Source organism: Epargyreus clarus, unplaced genomic scaffold (assembly GCF_041222505.1).
Source record: "Epargyreus clarus isolate Ecla_fem2 unplaced genomic scaffold, WU_Ecla_fem_2.2 ptg000007l, whole genome shotgun sequence".
In the NCBI taxonomy this organism is placed as follows: Eukaryota; Metazoa; Arthropoda; class Insecta; order Lepidoptera; family Hesperiidae; genus Epargyreus; species Epargyreus clarus.
In genome coordinates, this window is record NW_027332215.1 from 16677310 (window position 1) to 16700027 (window position 22718).

The 22718-nt window shown below is 37.2% G+C and overlaps 1 protein-coding gene across 1 annotated transcript in view; it reads left to right on the top strand.

Moving 5' to 3' along the window:
* LOC140743786 (adenylate cyclase type 5-like) overlaps positions 1-22718 on the top strand; it is a 44262-nt gene extending 21544 nt beyond the window's left edge. The window contains exons 7-25 of the mRNA XM_073075374.1: positions 891-983; positions 7167-7313; positions 9278-9436; positions 10106-10250; positions 11025-11122; positions 12229-12388; positions 15388-15485; positions 15804-15888; positions 16194-16310; positions 16911-16991; positions 17458-17609; positions 18035-18180; positions 19050-19159; positions 19606-19825; positions 20192-20323; positions 20855-20979; positions 21419-21571; positions 21896-22046; positions 22301-22718. Of these exons, the coding sequence (XP_072931475.1) occupies positions 891-983; positions 7167-7313; positions 9278-9436; positions 10106-10250; positions 11025-11122; positions 12229-12388; positions 15388-15485; positions 15804-15888; positions 16194-16310; positions 16911-16991; positions 17458-17609; positions 18035-18180; positions 19050-19159; positions 19606-19825; positions 20192-20323; positions 20855-20979; positions 21419-21571; positions 21896-22046; positions 22301-22695 (2767 nt within the window). The 3' untranslated portion in view covers positions 22696-22718. The remainder of the gene's footprint in view (positions 1-890; positions 984-7166; positions 7314-9277; positions 9437-10105; positions 10251-11024; positions 11123-12228; positions 12389-15387; positions 15486-15803; positions 15889-16193; positions 16311-16910; positions 16992-17457; positions 17610-18034; positions 18181-19049; positions 19160-19605; positions 19826-20191; positions 20324-20854; positions 20980-21418; positions 21572-21895; positions 22047-22300) is intronic.

The window sequence follows — 22718 nt, forward strand, 5'->3', positions numbered from 1 at the left end:
TTAAGTCTGCTTCTATAATGGCGTGATAAAATGGCATTTTGGCGCTGTAAATGTCTTTTTACAGTGCATATTTAGTACAGTATCATCATCAAAGTAATAATTGCGCTTAAAAAAGGATAGATATGCATGAAAATAGTAAATACCCGAATAAAAACCCATTTTCGGGTTTAAACCCTATTTCTTCCCAACGACCGGGTAAAAACTCGGTTTATTCCCGATGGGTTTAAACCCTCTGCCCATCTCTAGTTGCAACTAAATTTTAAACCATTTAACTGCTGCTGATTGAGCCAAAAAATTGCATAAACGTTTGATTTCGATGACAATGTATGATTATATTTATTAGCAGCTATTTTAAGCAAAATACGTTACAATTGTGTCTTCACAGTAGACCTACGAAAGTTCAATCTCATGTTTAGTTTAAGACTTAATAACTGGCACTAAAATAATGTCATAGATACTACTGAACAACATCCCGTGAAAAAAAAAAGACAATATAGATAAAGAGAAGACAGAACAAGACAATGAATCGTAAATCATAAAGATATCCTATATTACGGAAAAATAAGAAAACACACTCATATTTACTGCCAGAATTAGATTGATTTTTCAAAATAATACACATTTTTATTAATCAAACCTTATACCTACAATTTGTAGATTTTTTAATGCTTTATATCTATCTATATTAGATTATAAAGGGATTTCAAATGCTTTTCAAAAACTATTTGTGTTGCTCTGCAAGCATAAAAACGATATTTAAAGTTTATTACATCTCTTATATAACTCCCTGTAGAATTTTTATTCTCTCTTAGTAATATTTACATATATTTGTAATTATTTGGTATTCGCTACATTTATAATATTTTAATCTGTGCATTTTTTATTTGTAGCATTCTGTTCGCCGACATCTGCGGATTCACCTCCCTATCGGACCAATGCACTGCTGAGGAATTGGTACGCCTGCTGAATGAACTCTTTGCCAGGTCAGTAATATTTTTAATTTTTTACTCTATGCTCGTGGATTCTATTCGAGTTATTTTTTTTATAAAGCGATGTATTTCGATATTTATCTAATATTTATGTTTTGTTTACCCTATTTAAATACTTACTGTTAGATTCATTGGGTAGAAGTTGGGTAATAGTTATTAGCATTCCGATTTGAAGTACAATTTATAGATCACTTCTTCATAACATGTGCACAGATAACAGATAATCGGCAGTACAGCCCTATTAGTTTTAAAATTTGAATACTTACTAAAACTGTGTAATTAATAAACATTAATTAAGAACACTTACTCGTACATGCGTAACAATACAAAAGCAATTTCAATCAACTAACCTTACGCAAACGAAAATTTGTTAGATATTGATTGTTAGAATATTCAATAATAAAATAATAGAAAAGTTTCACAGTGAAGGTTAGCCAATATTTATGTTTCAAAAGAATAAATTAGCGAAAGCGAAATTCTATTCAAGTTCATACAATATTTTTAGGAACGTTGAAACGGCTTAAGTAAACAATAGGGACTTTAACGGCATAATATGTATACAGATATATCGAAGGTGGTAGAACCCTTTGTGGTTCGACTCTGGCGGATCCACCGCCACACCTATTTCTACCTAATAACAGCAGTGTTAGGCGCTACTGTGTTCCGTTTCGAAGGGTGTGGTAAGGGAGACATACTTTTCCGAGGCGTTCCAGCTTAGTCCTCAGGGATAGCGGCGCATCTGTGCCCGACCTCAGGTAGGAATATGTAATCCTATCTGGGGTTGATTACAGATGTTCATGGGCGGCAGTAGCCACTTACCATCAGGTAGACTGCATGCTCGTCTGCTACTCCTATATTATATAAAAAAACATGATCATAGTCAATGTGAAATAAATTCATTAACTCCAATTGAAATATTGTCCAATAAAACATGTCAAAATTTGTGGTTGCCACCATTGGTAATATTTAGATTAGTCTTGTTTTTGCCTATTGGTCAAAATTCATGATAGGAAATTTCAGGAGGTTTTATTGAAAATAAAAAATGTGAGCCGTCACGGGACGCCTGGCAGATGTGAAACATCGACATTATTTTGTAAAAGTAATATGCAGAAAAGAACATATTGTGATAGGAACTAAATATGTCATAATGATAAAATAAAATATTACGATTGCGCATGGCGACGCGTCGCCACACCGTACACACTACTGCATATAGACTGTATATATATACCATCGTATAGCGTGGCGGCGCCACGGCATGCGTCGCCACGCCAGAAATCGGTTTTACGTGCGGCTATAGATGTTTCACATCAATTACTTATCTTATCTACTCGTACATTAATATTGTAACACAAAATATTTATACTACAAGTATTATTATAATCACTCTATCAATACTACCTACTACAATCACTCAATATCAATCCAACATGTTAAATTGCATATTTATCTAATTTTATTTTAGTTTTTCACACAGACCTGCAATTAAAGGTGGTTTTTCACAATATCGTAACGAAAATTATCATTAACCGACTGCAAAAAATGAGGTTCAGCGACCTCTAAGTATGTTGTTGTTTATAACTATCATCACTTTATAACTAACATCATAGCGCTGGCAAATGACAACTGACGTGCCACTGTAGCACTTTTCCCATTTTGTATCCCTTTTAATTCGGACATTTTAGTGCAGAATCGAATTCAACCATTCCATTTTTACGATATTAACAGAATCGTAGCTACAGTAAGTCCCTTATCAGGGTGACAGATCACCTAGCTGCATCGCAACTGTTCCTGCCCCAAGGCTAGCATCGAACCACCTACCGTATTTTGTTTTCCGATGATCTTTGATCAACTCGATGCAGGTAGCCTCGTAATTTATCGTAATAACAACCTTTGGACGAACAAAATTTTTAAATTATTGCAATGTCAAATGAAATACATTATGTAATTGTTATTTTACAACTATCATTTTACCGAACTGCGCACTGAATTAAATTGTTCATTTGCTTCTTACTTATATTAAACCTTAACACTTTTTTGTAAAAACACAAATACATGAATAATGACAAAGTGTATGTTTATAATCTGAAAAACCATATGTATTTTTTTATTGTAGATGACGCCTACCTAATTAAAGCGCATTTATAAAAGAAAATTGGTAGTTAAGTGATTGCCGATTTTTCATAGTAAATTATATTATTGTTATTGTTTCATTAAGTTCATCGTGGTCGTGTACCTACGTACCTTATGAATGGCCCTTCAATTTGACTGCAGGTGCAAAATAGAATATCCTCCCACTTTAATTTGTCACTTAAAACTAGCCCATTGCAGTTTGTTTACAATGCGAGTTACCTACAAAACAATTCCCCTTGTGCAGATTTCAAGCAAGCGACTTTACTCTTAGAAAATATTACTGAGATTTCATGTTGTAGGTTTTACAGCTCTGGGGACTTAAATGGAAGTGCAAAGAAACAATAGTTAACAAAGTTAAAACGCTGCGAAGCTATTTGCGCTTTAGTAAACTTTTAGCCGCTCACTTATTTAGTTGCAAATCTTGGTTAATAAATTGAAATGGATATTTAAAACTTATATGACTCGAAACCGTCAATTACAGAGTACAGCCATAAATATATATTTTATTTTATTCGGAAAACAAACAGTGCTTAAAAACTAAGTTACTTACAATATAATTACATACCATTTAATAGTTTTCGCATATTACAGCTAAAGTGCTTGTTTGCTTCAAAGTTTAATCAAGTTAGCAAGAAAGAGAAGGAATACAGCCATAATTAAGTTACAAAAAGTAAGTAGACATATACATATGTACTCATTATTATATCCACCAATTTTTATAATGATAACAATTGACTTGTATTATATTACAAATAACAAAAGAAACAGAACAGATACTTACTAAAATCCAAATAATATCTAAGAAAGTATCCTAATACCTGAAATCTCTACAACTGAAGGCGCTCAGAAAAATCTATGCTAAAAATATAACAGTCGGGTAAAAATGCAGTTATTTGAACCATATTGTAATGCTATACAAACATTATTTTACTACAAAAAATATTTTGAAGCTACTACACTTTGTGTATGTTAAGACATTGGTACTTATCCCAGGCATTCCAGTTTAGTCGTCAGGGGTAGCGGTGCATTTGAGGGCGACCTGACAAATGTAATTTTATCTGGGGTTAATCACAGATGCATATGGGCGGCTGTAGCCAATTACCATCAGGCGGACTGCACGCTCGTCTGCTACTCTTACATTATGACAACTTTCTTCAACAAAAACTTCCCGATTCCAAGTATTGAGTGCTGACAAATGTAGGGTCAGTATAAAGACAAATAAGTATTTGCGCTGACAGCGGGCGGATCTCGTTACGGCAGATCTGGTTCTCGGTCGTAAATTTTTCACAACGCTTTATTGCACCTTTTACGGTGCAGTGACGTGGCTTTTATGCCTGACTAATGAAGTTACCGGGATTGAAGTGCGGGATAGGTTCCGCTTAGACGGGGCACTGGATTTCAATTAAGATCATAATAACATTGAGCCGTCGACGTTACTTTGACCGGTCTAAACTAAGAAGAGACGTTAAGATTTTGCGATTATGATTTTAAAAAAATACAGTACTCTTAATCTGAGTAGGCCTCGATACCATTGAGATGATTGTGTTTTCTTCAACAATAAATACAACCATTACCAATACGCCTAAGAGGTCCACAAAGTTCTTCGAATTATACAAAATAATCACAACCTTATCTCTTGTCTTATTTTTTCTCTCGAGACTTATGTCAAGTGAGACAGTAATAATTGAGGATGAGTAACTCTAAGCTTCAAACTTGTATCCGCAAAAATGATGTGGCAGTATACGAGTACGATCAGAATTAAGTTGATATTAACTGCCACGTCAATTACCATTCCAAATGAAACACACTAAGCTCTTCCGCAGATTGATTGAAGAGGCGAGCCGACTCTTAATAACTTAGATGGTTTCATGGTACTTTCAACCGGTACCATATTCCTGGAGATTTTCTCTTTGAGACATAAATTGATAAGGAAAAGGAAAACACATTATTACCATCACGAACTTACTCGTATTTCTCAATGAAGTAGAAACTTTGTAACGAGTGGACTAAATGGAGCTTACTAAGCTCCGAGAATGACCCCTAAAAGGTACTTAAATATTTTAATATCCTCAAAGCTTGAATTTAATGGACTTGTTCATATTAAAGTTTTATGATAAGCGCTTCACTTCGGATATTTCCGGTTTCTTGCACTATAACCATGACCTAATTAACTTAAAACATTAACTTCATGAAAATTACTGTTAATTTATTGTAAATTACAATTAATTACAATAAACTTTATAAAATTATATTTTATTGTCTATATTATAAAAAGGGGTTGTGTGAGGATAGCATAAAAATAACCCCATAAAATATAACAGGTAAAATGTTATCGTATTTCAATAGCAATAAAATGGGCGCGCGATTTTAATATCTATATTTAGAAAAGGTTAGCCATTAAACGTTGTGGCTATTTATATGTACAACACGTCGAACCTTTTATCGCTGAAATTTGAGAGAAGAATCCATATCTTCAACCCTCGTGGACCACCCTTACCTTATCGACCTACCTCGTCTCACTTATTCACCGCTTTATTAAATCCATAAAACTCGTTTAGAACGTATTTCCAATAAAGCAACCTTTTATTATAGAGGGTTCATGTTCTCACAGTTTTAGCAGCCTCTAAAAAATGGTTACATTGCTCCAGCAATGAAGTGACGAAATTTAATAAAGCCCAATTTTTATGCTTTTAAAACGTGTTGTAACTTCCATAATCCGTAACAATATCTCTGTTTTATTTTTTGTTTGCGAAAGTAGGTAACTAATTCGAAATTGCGAGGATACTAAATCAGAGAATATTGAAGGACACCGATTTACTTTGATTGAAAGATTTATAGATATAAACAAAGTTTATATTAGGAGTTTGAGATTTAAGCGACCACATTTCGTAGTTGTTTTAGCTCCTCACTGATTTTATGCAGAACTTTAGAGTTTACCGGTACTTCCATTACCTATCTCGCGGTAACAGCTAGTTATGATCCGGCTTAAATAATGCTTTACTTATCTTTTAGCTCAAGATTCTGGCTTTAAGATAATCCTAAATCAAAACAGTTCATTATAAAATTTCTGAAACTTCGTGATTGTAAAATATTATAAAACCTTATTATGCCAACGTAAAAGACACTCAAGTTAATAAAATTGATACAATTTCTCTAGATTCTTATTATCTATCTTCATCCTCATTGTTTTGAAACTATAAAGTTTATGGTTGAATGGTAATGGACAATTTTCTTGAGGTTTTTCTTGCTTAGAAGCCTATTTATAATAGTCAAGTAAGTTTAGGCAGTTAGGCAGTTTAATAACTTCAAGAAGAAGAAGAAGATTAATAGTTAACCGGTATACTGATACGGTTAGTACAATCTAACCCGCATTAAACCAGCGTTGTAATTAAGGACTTTCGTAGTTTCTGAGCTAAATCTGCCAAATCATATGTTTACCATGGGGTATGCAAATGCAAAGCAATGGTGCTGGGCATATATTTCTTCTCAGGATGAGAGAGGAATTAGCCACACTGCACCGCGCTAACCAAATGCGAAATGGTACACAACTTTTAAAGAAGTCTCAATGTCTCTAGATTGTATGGCGGTGTATATTCCTTAATTCCAAAAGCAGTGATAACCTTAATGGTTTAGAAACTCGGCTTCTCGAATGAGTGGTCCGAGGTTCTTCAAATCTTAGGCTCTAATTTTTCAAAGTTATGTGCGTATTAGAAATTAATTATCATTTGCTTAAAACGGCAAAGGAAAACATCGTGAGGTAACCTGCATACCTGAGATACAGATTTATAGAAAAAAGAAAATCTCAAAGGTATGTGAAGTCTACCAATACGAACTTGGCCAGCGCGATGGACTATGGCCTAATTATTTTTATTCTGAGATGGATACCTGCACCCAGCAGTGGGACAATAATTGGTTTATGACGTATTCCTTCACCGTTATATAATACTCGTATAAGCAGTGATAGCATAGTTGAAACTCTACCTCTCAATTTAGGGTTTAACAGAATTTTGTCCATGTCCTAATTTTATTATTTTTTTGACTTAGATTCGACCGACTGGCTGCTGAGCACCACTGCCTCCGTATTAAGCTCCTTGGTGACTGCTACTACTGCGTGTCTGGACTGCCGGAGGCCCGCGATGACCATGCCAAATGCTGCGTTGAGATGGGATTGGACATGATTGATGCTATTGCGTAAGTTCTCATCAACAAAAAATCCAAATATGGCATCAAGATATAGCACTTGTTTACATTATAACATACCCGAATAATTGAAAAAGAACCCGAGCTCTATTTACAATATCATAGTTTCTCAAAGTCTATCATGTCTAGGTAATTCCAAATCAAAATTTGTAAGTCCAGTTTAAGATCAGAATATTTATTTAAAGTAGGATCTTAACAAAATGAAATTGAACGTCAACGTGTGCCAAGTGTTTGAGAAAAAGCGAAGAAAAAAGCTCTATTCCATATAATGCTTATTAAACTTACGTAGCAAGACTCTTATACATTTAGCTTAGGTAATAATCACCGGAACCTCTGAATCCTATGCTAAACCTAATCCTGATCACCTTCAGGTAGAACCTCGTTGTGGTTTGACTCTGCCGGCCACCTGCACACCTATTTCTTACTAATAACAGCAGTGTTCACAGGTGTAGTGGCGCCTCTGTGGCCGACCTCAGATGGGAATATAATCCTATCTGGGGTTGATTACAGATGTCCATGGGCGGCAGGAGCCACTTACCATCCGGAGGACTGCATGCTCATTCTAAATTATATAGTACTGGAAAAAATTAAGGGATCAAAAAAAATTCCAAATTTTTCGGTAGTTTTCAACAGGCCGTAACTTTGAGAGAAATGGTCGTACAGGAAATAAAAAAAAAGGAAATTGTAGCTCCAAGTGTCTAGTTTTTTGATTAGAACTTCAAAATTTTGTAGCCTCCGCGGTTTCTGAGTAATCGTAGAAAAACCAGCAACAAAAAAATTTTCAAATTTTTTTTAGTTTTTTTTTTGGTCTACGGGCGTGGAAAAATTTTTTTTAGCTTAACCACCATAAGGATCGGATACTTTGTTCCTTTAGCTTTAATTTCTTTTTTTAAACACCCTGATACGTCCACTCCTCGCTGAGATATCGGTCTTCAAATGGAAAAGGATCTTTTTGTCTTTGATTATCGATATCTCAGCAACCAATGATCGTACAGCAAGTTAAAGATGGCTTTCAAGAACTTGAATAAATTCCCCTTAACGACTGTCCATTGTTTTTTCGAAAAAATTTTTTTTCTTTCTGTCACATGAATTTGAAAATGCAACAAAAAAAGGGCTTTTGGTGGTTTTTTGGAAAATCAAGCGCTGGATCGTAAATATTGAGGAAACCACTAATGTTAAGTGTGCCTTTTACAGTTCAATATGTCCACAAAAACCCTACAAAGAATCAAATTAATCCAGCCAGCCGTTTCACTTGATCGAATTTTTGAAAAAATTAAAGGATCATGTTTTTTGCTCTTAAAAGCTCATAATTTTTAAAAATGAGAAAAAAAATTGTTTTTCCGAGCTTTTTCCACATTTTTGTTCCAGAAAGTGCTTAAATTTTCAAAAAGAAAAGAAAAAAAAACTCCGAAAAAACAATGGACAGTCGTTAAGGGGAATTTATTCAAGTTCTTTAAAGCCATCTTTAACTTTGTGTACGATCATTGGTTGCTGAGATATCGATAATCAAAGACAAAAAGATCCTTTTCCATTTGAAGACCGATATCTCAGCGAGGAGTGGACGTATCAGGGTGTTTAAAAAAAGAAATTAAAGCTAAATGAACAAAGTATCCGATCCTTATGGTGGTTAAGCTAAAAAAAAATTTTCCATGCCCGTAGACCAAAAAAAAAGACTAAAAAAATTTTGAAAATTTTTTTGTTGCTGGTTTTTCTACGATTACTCAGAAACCGCGGAGGCTACATAATTTTGAAGTTCTAATCCAAAAACTAGACACTTGGAGCTACAATTTCCTTTTTTTTTATTTCCTGTACGACCATTTCTCTCAAAGTTACGGCCTGTTGAAAACTACCGAAAAATTTGGAATTTTTTTTTGATCCCTTAATTTTTTCCAGTAGTGTATAAAAATACTCTGATACGTGTAACACGATAAAACACGCCTATCTTATCCCTGCAGCCTGGTCCGTGAAGTTATGGCCGTGAACGTGAACATGCGCGTGGGCATCCACACTGGGCGAGTGCACTGCGTGGTGCTCGGCCTGCGCAAGTGGCAGTTCGACGTATGGTCCAATGACGTCACCCTGGCCAACTACATGGAGAGCGGCGGCGTAGCTGGGTAAGATGAAGATGAAGAAGATTCATATGGAACCCTTTGTGGGTCGTTTCCAGAGGCATCACTGCGAAACATGTCTGCCTAGTAAAAGTGTTAAACGCTGCTGTATTCAAGTTTCAAGGGGGTGGTGAAGGAGACACTTATACGATATGTTTCCACTTAAATCTTGACGTAAAACGCTTATTTGGCTCAGGTTGGAGTTGCAACCTATCTAGTGTTGCTTGGGGATGTACATAAGCGACAATGGCTACTTGTATTCTGATGTACTGCATGAACTTTTGCTACTTGTACATTAATAAATTGATTATTTTACAATTTCACGACAAACGAAAAATATTTTTGATACGTATGATTCGTGTTTCGTGACCTTTGACCTTTCGCCGCGGTATGAAGTCACAAGTATTCATAAAACAAAACCGTTTAAAAAAGGTTGGCGGAAGAAAATAAACAATAATGACAACAAAAGAATATGTAACAATTGGCTTGTATTTTCATCAAGAAGTTAATTCTAGCGTTTTTGTGTGCATTATTTTTGTCGCAGTCGTGAGTACTATCGTCTCATTTTAATAACTAATCCGGTCATATATAAAATGTTTGCATGTCTTAATTTAATAGACAAAACTTTAATTTGGAAAATTTTCCGTTGTCTAACGTAACTCTTCGTGTATCTAGACGAGTTCACATCACGAAGGAGACCCTGCAATGCCTTGGCGACGACTACAAGGTGGAGCCCGGCAACGGTGGCCAACGCAACGCGTACCTCAAGGACCACAATATCGAGACCTACCTGATTGTGCCGGATGACACCAGCCGCGTGGTGAGTCATAGTTCATGACACACTGGTCTAGGGCCAGGATCGCTTACATTGTAGAATCTAAGCTACACCGTAGGTTCTGAAGGTCGTAGAACTCTCTGTGTTTCCACCACCTTTAGTGGTTGTGGTATGCCCGCAGACATCGTCTCCTATTTCTACCATATAACAGCAGTATGAAGCGCTGCTGCACTCTTGTTTGAAGAGTAAGAGACACATAACCGAGGCATTCCAACTTGACCCTCGATTCCTGATCCTTAGGCGTAGCAATCTCTGTCTCAACTCAGATGGACACTAGTCTTATCTGGAGTTGAAAACAGGTAGTCACTTACCATCAGACTTACTCGGACTACAATTTAGAGTTAAGGGATTAAATTAAGACCATTAACAGCAATATCTACCTGCAAAGTTATTCGTCTACTGCGATCACTAAAACGGACATCCCAGGAACATTCTCGGTCTAACTCGGCAAAACTTCTATGTCTAGCGGAAATACGATCATATCTACGCTATCGCACCTTTACAAACTGAGGAAAATACTTTTATATTTCTTGCAAAGTACTTTTAAACACTACCCCTTATGTTTAAGTAGTCCGTTAAGCTTTGTCTAGAGTAGTCTGAAAGTGTTTTGATGTTAACAATGGTATTTGTACACATGAGAATATGTGGGTGTTTTTATGTCTTTAGATGAATAACGTCTTAAAAGTGGTGGTAAAATTCTATGCCTTCTTCTTCAACCTCCCAAGGCAATTGTAAGTCAAAATTGTTTTTCTAACGCAGGACAAGAAGCCACAACACTCGTTCTCCCTCAACGGCAACGTTTCGAAGGAAATGCGAGTGATGGGACATGGCTCTCAGCATGGCAAGCACTCTTCCAGGTACATGCACATTCTATCATAATAATCCCTGTATAACCTACGTAGCCTAACCTAACCTCTATTGCTTATGTGTCCTGACAAATCTGCTTCACAAATTTAAATATTCAGTTAAAGAGACAGACAAGTTATAATATAATTTTCATAGTGTAATTTCATAAGGACGAGCTCACATAACATACTCGTATAATAGTTTTAATGGCTATATTCATTCCTGTAACACCTTTCGTAGCTTTGCTTAAATATCCTGTCATATCCGCTTCAGCAATTTCAAAGTGTAAATTACATACACTACCAATTTATAATATCAATTTACGGCATAATTTAGTGCGGATAAGCTCACGTACCTCAAAGAGATTTTTTATACGTTATTTTTTAAAATATATTAGTGCCCGGGTTAACAATTTTAATTAAACACCCCGTCATTCCATTACAAAGTACCTCGCTGTTGAAACTCGATAAAGGTAGAGTGTAAGTATGCTGCCGCAGTGTCGCAATTTTAAATTTCTGTCAGCGATTGTTTCCGCAGCATTAGCCGATTGTCGTGCAACAAAGAAAATAAGAAAAATGTCTAACCGCGTTTATCCGGTTAAACTTCATTGCTTTCACGTCGAGAGATTTTGCTTCCTTCGGATTCGGATTTGAACACTTAATTTTTATAGATTATTTTTCTCTGCTGTATTCTTGTCTTGGAAGCTGACCATAATGTGTTTAATACTAGTTTTTCGGACAATGAGCATACACCTAGGTGATCCTTTCTCCCTAATTAATTGAATAATCCATATCCCTATTTTGACCCCATTATGATTTTACAATACCTATGGACATAGGTAAATAGGAACAATATATAAAACAGCAATACAGCGGGTTATGTTCCCACCTGACCAACATACGAATCCTTCTGGGATATACAGGCATAATACCAGTAGCAACAAATTTTAGTAATATCGACGTAATTTATCATTTTGATGAATCTACAAATCTAATAAGTGATGTATCACTATGTATATTTCATTATGATGTGTCGATAATAAACGTGTAGGGCAAACTGAAAATCTGTGATAGCATATGAATTAATGAATGGAATAACAATTACATTTCGCTCATAGCCGAATCGGTGGCGACTCGAGCAGCGAGAACAAGAAGCCGGAGGACGAGGTGAACGAGTACCTGATGAAGGCGATCGACGCGCGCTCCATTGACCGACTGCGCGCTGAACACTGCCGCCCCTTCACTCTCACCTTCCGCGACATCAAACTAGAATACAAGGTAGGTCTCTTCACTGCTATCCAACAGCACGAGTATAGGAATAAGATCTAACGGGTAAGTGTTGTCCTAGCATCAGTGGCGGACTGAGGTCGTCGGAGGCCAAGTTAAATAGAGGCCCCTAGTGTAAAAAGTTAATTTTGTAAAATTATAAAAATACGTGTGATTTCGGCGACCACGCTTTTTCGCTGATTTATAGAAAACTATACTGATAGAAAATCATGCCGCTTATGTTTTAAAAGTAGGACTCATTAATCCAATTGGAAAAGAAAGCGATACCAGAAATGGACTATAGGTTACTGCATACAAATTGGAGTGCTGGATTGGTTGCAATTGTCTTGTTCCGTTTGTAATAACAAGTATCGGAAACAAACAAAGATAGCCAGTATGTACGTACGTGCAACCGGGGATACAGCGGTTTCCGATGCCGACGATAATTGGGAGCAAGCTATGAACCGTGGCAAGGCTACATGCAATGGACGCTTCTTCATTGGGACGACAACTACACGGCACGACACCGATACAATCGGAACTTCTGCCAGTTGCATCAGTGCTGGTTAAATAGATTGCGCGTATCCTACCAGTTTTATGAAAGCAAGTTTTTCCAACTATGACGTCATAATAATGTTCTGATGATTGTCTGTTCTATTTGAACAAACCGATGTTAGAGAGTGATATCGATCTTAGACCAAAAGTTGAAGAATCTACTTTAGGGTCAATACATGGATGGCTTTTATCGATACAGAGCAAAGAATCGGTCTAGCGAATATTTATCTGATGTTTTGTTAATGATATTAAAAATAAAGTAAATAACGTAATTTGTTATCCTTAAATTAATATATATATAAGCTTTGATATGCAAAGTATATAGACATGCGGTGTCTAATTAAGGATGTCTGTGGTAACGAAGCGGCGTTGTGTCGTGTCGTCAAGTGACGAAGAGCCCAATATTGGTATCGTATTGACATTCTATCAACATTGGACTAATTGATGACTCGCGGGCATTACCTGGACTGAAAACTGTTGTTTTGCTCTTTGTAGTCGCTTGATGCAATTTATATAACATCGATGGATATCTCTATGGATCTGAGATCGATTAATCGAAGAATCGATATTTTGTACCAAAAAAATCGATTTTCAGTCATAGATCGATCCAGTAAATTGATCTTTTTTCCTAGAAAATTGAAAGTCGATCTTTTGGAAGTTGAATATTAAAATTGTGTTATAGACATTTTTACACATGTATGTATTTCAGTGCTTGTTTGGTCTTGATGATCTTTTTCGCTAACTTCGCCCTTTTTAGCTAAAAAGACCGAAGATCGATTTTTGGCGAATCGATTCCTTGGGCCGCCATTTTTTTGTGAATCGATTTATCACACTTCGATTCGAATCGACTGAAGAATCAATCTTTTTCGCAAAGAATCGCCATCTCCTCATCTCTATTCTCTACGGAGGTCACTCTATTCTCTCTCTTGAGAAATACTGAACAACTAGATCACAACACTTCAATGTATCCCGGTCACGTAATTGACAAGTGCTATGATTATTGTCACGTATGTGCAATACAATTATTCGCTTTTCTTAATTAAGTACAACTTCGTTAGCGTAATTAAGCACGTTGTTCCATGTCGGAAAGCCTTTGTTAGAGAAAATTAACTGCACTGATGATTGTTAATCACATACATGAAACGAATATAAATATCTTATTATACATTAAACAACTAAAAGGCATCGAATACATGTACATCGAATACATTATCCACCATCTTGGTCCAAAGTGGCAACTTCTGTGTTCGGCTTCAGGTAGAAATTGTTCTATTCAGAGTTGGTCTCTGATGTCCAGCGGTTTGGTACGATGCAATCTCAATAGAACCAATAGAACCAATGTCAATCTATTAATAAAATTTACACCTACTAATCATATCTTATTTTCATATGAAATAGTATATCTAATAGGCATACAAGATTATAATAACTAGGGCAACTGCCTAGACACACATGCTCGTAAGTTTAATCAAAAACCGCTTTGACATGAAAACGGATCACTTCATTACTTACATTGAAAGGGTTTCGTGGATCAAACGATAATATGTGTTCAATATACCGAACTACACGCCTATAAATAAATCTGGCGCCAAAAATATTACGCCATATAAATTCAACTGTAAGTATTAAGTGTAAAAGTCTATTCAGCAACACGAAAAACTGTTTAACGAAGAAAATTGGATTTTGACGGTGCGCTAAAAGTTGTCAAGTAAATTACCCTTATCTTACATTTTTTACACAAAAGGGGATTACTTTATATAAAAGGTGTAATCCTCTTGTGAAAAACTTTTAGATTAATTATGAACATCTTAGGATGCTATAATAGGCGCAAAGTAAAACAAAGGCTCTTAATCCTTGCAATCTTCTTGTAGTCGGCCGTGATCATCTTGCCGTGATACTAAAATGACAAGAGGAAACCCTGTAGATTATTCGCAATTTTTCTTTTTACATAAGTATGTGTTAACTTTTTACACTGTTTATAGGTACACGTAAAATGATTTGCATGAAATATAAAGCAACATAAAATTGGTTTCTACATAATAACAATAAAACATATTATGATAATGGATAGTTAGTGTGGATCGATCGTGAAACTCGCCGATCACTCGCAGATCAAATTTGTCATCTTTTTCGGTAGTGAAACTTTTATGCAATCCATTTTACGATCACTTAACTCATAACCTGAAGTTCACATGAAGTCGCGAGCAGAAGTTAATATTGTCTTTAACCTGCATAAAGTGAAGTTAATAAAGTTATGATTTAAGGCTTAACAATTAACCGTTGTGGAGTAAAGTTAACTTAAGTTAAGTTAGCGCGGTTTAAAGAAGGACCGTTATATACATAAATGTTGATCGCCAAATGTTGTTAAAATTTGTTTGTATCGAGATAAAATTAATTACTTGCATACAGTCTTTACTTTACTTTTTATTTTTTACAATTAATATGAAATTTTGCAGTACACATCGGAGCGAGACCGAATGCTGAAGATCTACTTCATCTGCACACTGCTCCTCTACCTCGCCATCGTCCTCATTCAGCTGATTGTGTACGGAGTGTAAGTTAATATTCCATTGTATTTGACGTAAAATATTGAATGTTATTCGAGGAAATTTGTACAGTATGGACATTATAAGAAAACAAGAAGTGCAAGAACCGAAATGCAAATAACGTAACAGGTACAGCGATTGTATAGCATTTTAATGTTCTGGTATCATCCACATCTTCGGTCACTCCAAATTTGGTCAACATGATAGTAGTTTACATTAAATCACAGATATAGTAATGCACGAGGAATCTGAAATTGCAAAATCCATTTTGTTTACTAGTTTATAAAACCTTAATCATTCAGATATTTACTTTTGTTCACATGCAGGTCATACCACAACCTCGCAACGATGACAGTTTGCGCAGTCGTGGTCCTCATCGTGACTTACCTGATTCTGTGCAGGGAATTAAAGGTTAGTATTATAATTGTTACCTTACACATTTAACCGGATACATATTTTATTTAATTTAATATACGTACCAAACTGCTATAAGTTATTATATTCTATCCGCCAGCCACATTAACGATAAAATATTATCGATAAAATCAGGTTGCAATAAGTAGAAGTGGTAAAATTCGATCATAAATGCAGAATTCCTTATGTAATAAAGTTGGCATCATCAGAATGCAAACAAAAATGCAGTAACGCAATAAAAAATCACACAGTCTACCACTTTTATGCAATAACCTGATTTTGATTTGTAATGTTTCTTCCAGAACGTCGCTCCAGGCATCCAACGCTTCTCCGAGCGCGTGCACAACAACCGCAGACTGGCGCAGCTGATGTCCGTTCTCGTGGTGGTCACGATCGCGTTGCAAGTGCAGATCATCATGGTAAGCATTCATCATCATTGAATCATGGATCATCATGGTAAGCTGACGAGAAGAACCCTATTTTTTCTCGCCAGCCTGTTATACGAGAACTCCGCGCCAAACTATTTACAATGGCAACGCGATTCATTTCTATGTTCAGAGCGGACTAGCAATTTTACGCGGACTATACCACCCCACTTTACCCCCCCCCCCCCCATACACCCCCCAGTTTGATTCCTATCCCATACTCAATAACACACTTGGAGCCTTGTTTATTTATTGACGATGTAATAAAATTCTTGGCAAACACTTAAATTATATATTTACATCTGTAATTCGCAGCTGCGTACTTGAAATTCTAACCAAAAGCTCAGACGCATGAAATGCATGCCATTAATGTGCCACAATGTGCCTCAAATATGACGGATATTGTAACCATGTGATCTATGCGTTACCTATGTTCTATTTATTGGTAGAACAAAAATATTTGATTGTATGGTAATAAAGTCGTGTGAACAAGATGTCGTTGCACCGAAGGTATATAGTATTATGAATTTAGTCAGTACATAATAACACCAATCTTTAATCATTTATATGATTAAATGTTTGATCATTTTTCAGGGTATCCACATTGGCACAGAACATGCGAATAGACCGAGGATTCGCAATGCTGCTGGATCATGCCCTCTCGATGTGAATGAGGTATTAAAATTGTATAGTTCGCGGCTGTGCTCTACTCTGCTAATTTTTATTTTTACTAGGCAGTTTTTTTGTTTTTTCCTCTATTGTATAGCCGTACTTGTCTTCGGAACTTTAAAGGGTTCTAGACTTATAAATATAAATTATATAAACGGAGTAATAAACGAGCTTATAGTCAGCCTAATGGTTATTGGTCACTGCCATCCATGGACACCTGTAACCAACTCCATATAGAACAGGAGTCTACCTGAAGGCGATGACAGACGCGTTGCCACTCCTGAGGACTAAGATAGTCGCCTCATACACAGCTATAGTCGCCCTTTGGGTTCCAAGTCCACGCCCAAACTGAGTAACTTCTTCACGCTAGAAATAAGTTAGGCGTGGTACCCATCCGGTTGCCACACACGTGGTATTCAATCATCAAAGATCAAGCCCGTCAAGAAACCTCACTGAACATTTGTTCCCACAGTACTATCTGCAACTGACGCTGCTGCTGATGGTCCTGTGCGCGGTGCACCAGATCCTGATCACGATGCTGAAGACGATGCTGCTGGTGTCCATCTGCGCGGCGTACGTCGGCGTCACCGTGCAGAGATACATGAACCCCGTGTACCACCCCAAGTAAGTTTTGTGCAATGTTGATCGAAGATGAAGTGGGAGTGTGTAGAAGAAGTTACAAAAAATATTTTTTAAGTAAAACGTTGATCGTCATTTGATTGTCTGCAATAAATATATTAAAAATTTTCTCCTTATAATATTTTATACTTACTTTATTACCTTTTGTTCTCGATTTCTACCCCAAGATCAGTAGACTCGAAGAAAAAGCAGTGATAGATAGTATACATTGATCTCTGATAAATTACTCTAGAAATCTAGTGTTCAAATCTGTGCCTTTTTTATAAAAAACCGTCGTCTTCGTTTTCTTGTTCATAAAGATTATTTTATATGTATGTAAATATAGTAAAATTGTAAGTAAAATATTTTTTTCGGTGAGAACCTGTCAATATATCATTGCCAGTTAGTACATTAGATAAATTTAATTGAAGGTCTGACCCGGAATGTGAAATGGACTGGAACCAGCAATGGACCAACGTGGTGGTCGCGATTGGTGCCACCATCGCCCTGGTCCTGCACTCGCAACAGACGGAAAGCACCTACCGCCTTGACTTCATCTGGAAGCTGCAAGCAAATGGTTCGTATTTGTTCATCATCAACTATCCAACTGCTGGGTACGGATCTCCTTTCAGAATGAGAAGGATTAGGCCATAGTCCCCCGCTTTAGTTAAGTGCAAATTGGTAGACTTCACATACTTTTGAATTATTTTTATTTAACATTTCTCAAGTAAGCAGGATTCCTCACGATGTTTTCCTTCACCGTTTATGCTAATGATAATTAATTTCTAAATTATTATTTGTTGCACCAATACCAATACATGACGTGTTTTAACTGAATTTTCCTGCGTTTTCCCCTGAGGGGTCACATAGGCTTATCTTCGTCATTGCTCACAAACGGATTGAACTGTTATATCAGAATATTAGTTTAGGCGTGTATGCCCAGTATTAAGATGAACTAATCAAACCGTTATTTTAAAAAATCGTATTCTGAGAAATAAGAAAATGTCTATTAAGTATGTAAGTCTATTATAAATTGAAGAGATATTTATTAACGCAACAAAATTTTTAGGTAACCCTAATACGACCCTTTCTGTACTCCGATTACATAAATTATAAACGGGAGGGAAAATTACATTTACTCATATTATTATACTGGGTTACCATTAGAGTAATTACGGTCCAAAATGATAGACTATAAATATGAAAAATGCTATTGTATACCCATCAACCCATTAATGTCCCACTACTGGGCACGGATCTGCTCACAGAGTGTGAGAGATTAGATCATAATCCGCCGCGTCAAGCACGAATTGATAGACTTAGTTCCAATATTTTTTTACAAATTCATATTGCCCTTTTGTTAATCGCATCAAATAACAAATTCTCCTTCGTTATAGTAAATATAAATTTTGGACCTGAGCATTAAGTAACCGAATGTTAATACAGATGAGAAGGAGGAAATGGAGCACCTCGAGGCCTACAACCGCAAGCTGCTGGCCAACATCCTCCCGGAACACGTTGCACAACACTTCCTGAACAGCGAAAAGAATATCGATGTAAGTACCAATATATCAAGTCTAGTGAACATAAAGATCCTCGAAAGCAATTCGCTAAATAATTTATAATTATAATTAAGTATTTTTTTACATATTGATTGATTTAGACTATGCGGTTCTGATGATATTTTTATTAGTAGTTGTGGAACAATCTATCAACTAGATAGAGATGGGGAAGGTTACGATCACTTTGCATTAACAACATGGAACGCGAAAAGTATAATAGGAAAAGTATTGACAAGTCTTTGTTAAACATATTCAAAACTTAATTATGGAGATCTCTCAGGGATTTTAATCAAATTTCGCTCGATATCAGTCTACTTCTACACTTCTTCAAAGCGCTCTACTAAACCCTTCGACTTTTCGGATCCCTAAGCGTCACTCTTATGTTAAAGAATCGGGCTTGGGATCATATCTTTAATAGATAATTAATATTGTTCATCCAGGAGCTGTACCACGAGCAATGCGAGTCGGTGTGCGTGATGTTTGCGTCAATCCCGAATTTCTCGGAGTTCTACGTGGAGCTGGAGGGCAACAACGAGGGTGTGGAATGCCTCCGTCTCCTCAACGAGATCATTGCCGACTTCGACGAGATCCTTGCCGAGGAACAGTTCAAATACATCGAGAAGATCAAGAGCACTGGCGCTACGTACATGGCGGCTTCGGGTTCGTTTCATTTGATTTAGGTTGTAGATAATAACATACCCAGCATTTCTGCCATTCATAAGATAATAAATCCATCGGCATAGTTCATCTAATATGTTTGGAGTATTTCAGCAAGTGAAAAGATCATTGATCGATAATGTCGGATGACATTCTCATTTATATTTTGAATTTGAAGGGTTAGGCCATAATTGGCCATGGATCAATGCAATCATTAGTTATAAGCAATTTATCTCTTTTTGCCTTTTATCTCTCCATATTAATACAACAAAAGAGATTTTTTCACAATACTTGAGTAATCTTTTCAACTTATTCCTTGAACTTTTGCATCATTTAGCAAAAATATAAAAAATCTTCTTTTTTCCCCAGGACTGACTGTTGCCACTAGAGACCTGCGCGGCTACCGCCACGTGACCGCGATGGCCGACTACGCTCTGCGTCTCCGTGAACAACTGCAATATGTCAACGAGCACTCCTTCAACAGCTTCCGCATCAGAATCGGTAAGATGACCTACACTTCGCTAGCTTTGCGATGCAATGCGATCGGTGATTTGCGAAAAATTTTACTTTTCACTTCAAGATAAATAGTGTGTGTTCTCGCTTGCGCAAAATATGGCGTAGGCTCAGTGTAAAAAAGATAGACAAAGGGCACTGAAGCAAAATAACACATATGAGTAAAGAGACGCCGTCCCAGATTTCTTGAATACTATCACTACGATAAAGACTTACATTTTTCCAAGCTGTTACATCGCACAATAACGTAACGACTTGTTCGAAATTTTACTTTGTGATAAACGCAATTACGATGATTTGGATGTGATGTGAGAGGCTTTGTCTATCTTTATTTAATCTGAGAGCGTAAGTACAACTTGAAGTAATTTCGTATGTTCAAATTTTTTGCCAATCGCCCGCGTGTTGCGTTGTTTTTCAAATCATGACCGTGCATGTCTCAAATATGATTTCGGTAGCGGAATTTGGTAACGTCAGAATTCAAAATTTTGCAATGTTAGGAACGATTGGTTATTCCAACAGGCATCAACATTGGGCCGGTGGTGGCTGGGGTGATCGGGGCTCGCAAGCCGCAGTACGACATCTGGGGCAACGCGGTCAACGTGGCCTCCCGCATGGACTCCACCGGCCTGCTGGACCACATCCAGGTATCATTATCATAAGTCTCACCTGAGGATCTCTCTTCAGGCTACGCTAGCGCGCGATTGTGGTACCACAATAAATAAATTTATTTAAGATTTTAACAGTTCTTCTTCTTAACATAGATTTAAATTGTTTGATTTATCAACGTTAATTCCAGCATCGTTATTCGTCAACTGAAAGTATAATAAAAACGCAGTAAGGTCCAAAAATGCTTGCGACATTGAAATTACATCCCTTGAAATCCATTCGTGTGACCATCTTACACACACATTTAGGTTAAGGAACGAATGCTTCAAGGGAACCTATTTATTGTAGAAGAGTGACTTCATAACACGCAGTAGCAGCTGATGCGGCTTCAAGTTAGCGAAGGGTGTCATTCAATGCGATTTATATTCCATCTGTCATGTTATTGTATAATATGCAGCAAGCGAATCCTTTCTCTAGGTGACGCAAGAAGTGTATGAGATCCTGGCCGCGCGCGGCTACAGGCTGCGCTGCAGGGGAACCGTTGACGTCAAGGGCAAGGGGAACATGGTGACCTACTTCCTGGACGGCATCGGCGAGACCCAACTGAACAACGTCCGGGACCTCTACGATGTTAGTTATTCTTTTGATAAATACATAATTACAACTTGGGAAAAAATATTATAGTTCCATTTACTGACTCAGACCAGGGGGGGACATTTGAAACGATTATGAACACATGGTTCATCTGATTTTTTTTCTCGAAACTATCGTAGGTATCCGGAGCAAAATATAGTCCATGCCATCCAAACACCAGATGCCAGAATTAGTTCCACCATTTGTCCAAAATTACCTTTATAGGCAGATTGGCATTAACAGAGGCACATTTTTTTAAATCGCTTATTAAATAAATAGTTTTATTTGAGGATAATGATATTTACTCGATAAACGTTCCAGGACCCGCAACCATCAACATCGTCTGCAGGCAACTTCATCCAAGTAGAGGTGAATGAGCCATCCCGCTCTGAAATACGCCAGCTGGAGACCCTCTCGGAGGGACACACTGACGAGGACGGCGGACCTTCTCCCAGAGCTTCAATCCCCAAAGGTAAAACCTCACTATCCTGTTTACTCAATCCTAAAAGGAGGATAATATTTTTCAAGATGAGGATTTCTTTGTAGTCACGTGTAGCTCAAACGATTTGACAAATTTTGACATATGAAACGCCGTAAGATCTCCATCAGAGTGTCTTTAACTATATTGTGATACCTAGCTTTATCAACCTGAGCCCAGCTATCCACGAAACGAAATCTAGAAGTGTAATTTCTCTTTGCTCAATATAAATGAAATATCAATTACAGAGAACCAAAATGGCTCGTTCAGCCCGAACATGGCCAACGGCGCTTCATCATCCCGCGAGAGCCTCGCGAGCGCCGTCCGCGCGCGCGTCCTCAAGCGCCGCTTGGAACGCCCGCACTCCTTCGCCGACATCGACCTCCCGACGCTGGCTAACCTGATCAACTCCAAGGCCTACTCCGTGGAATTCGGCAACGCCTGCTACATGGAGCCGAACGAGGAACCGGTGCGGGTTGTAAAGCAACCTGTAGTGGAGACCAGGAGCAGCGGTGAGATCCAATCGTTCCTGCCGGAGAGCGGGCCGCGCCGCAGCGTCAGCCTCATGGACTTCATCTTCCGCCGCAAGAGGCACACCACCACCCCAGTAAACATCATCGAGAACCCGATGAATGCCGTTTAAACCTAAGATTTTATGTATTATAT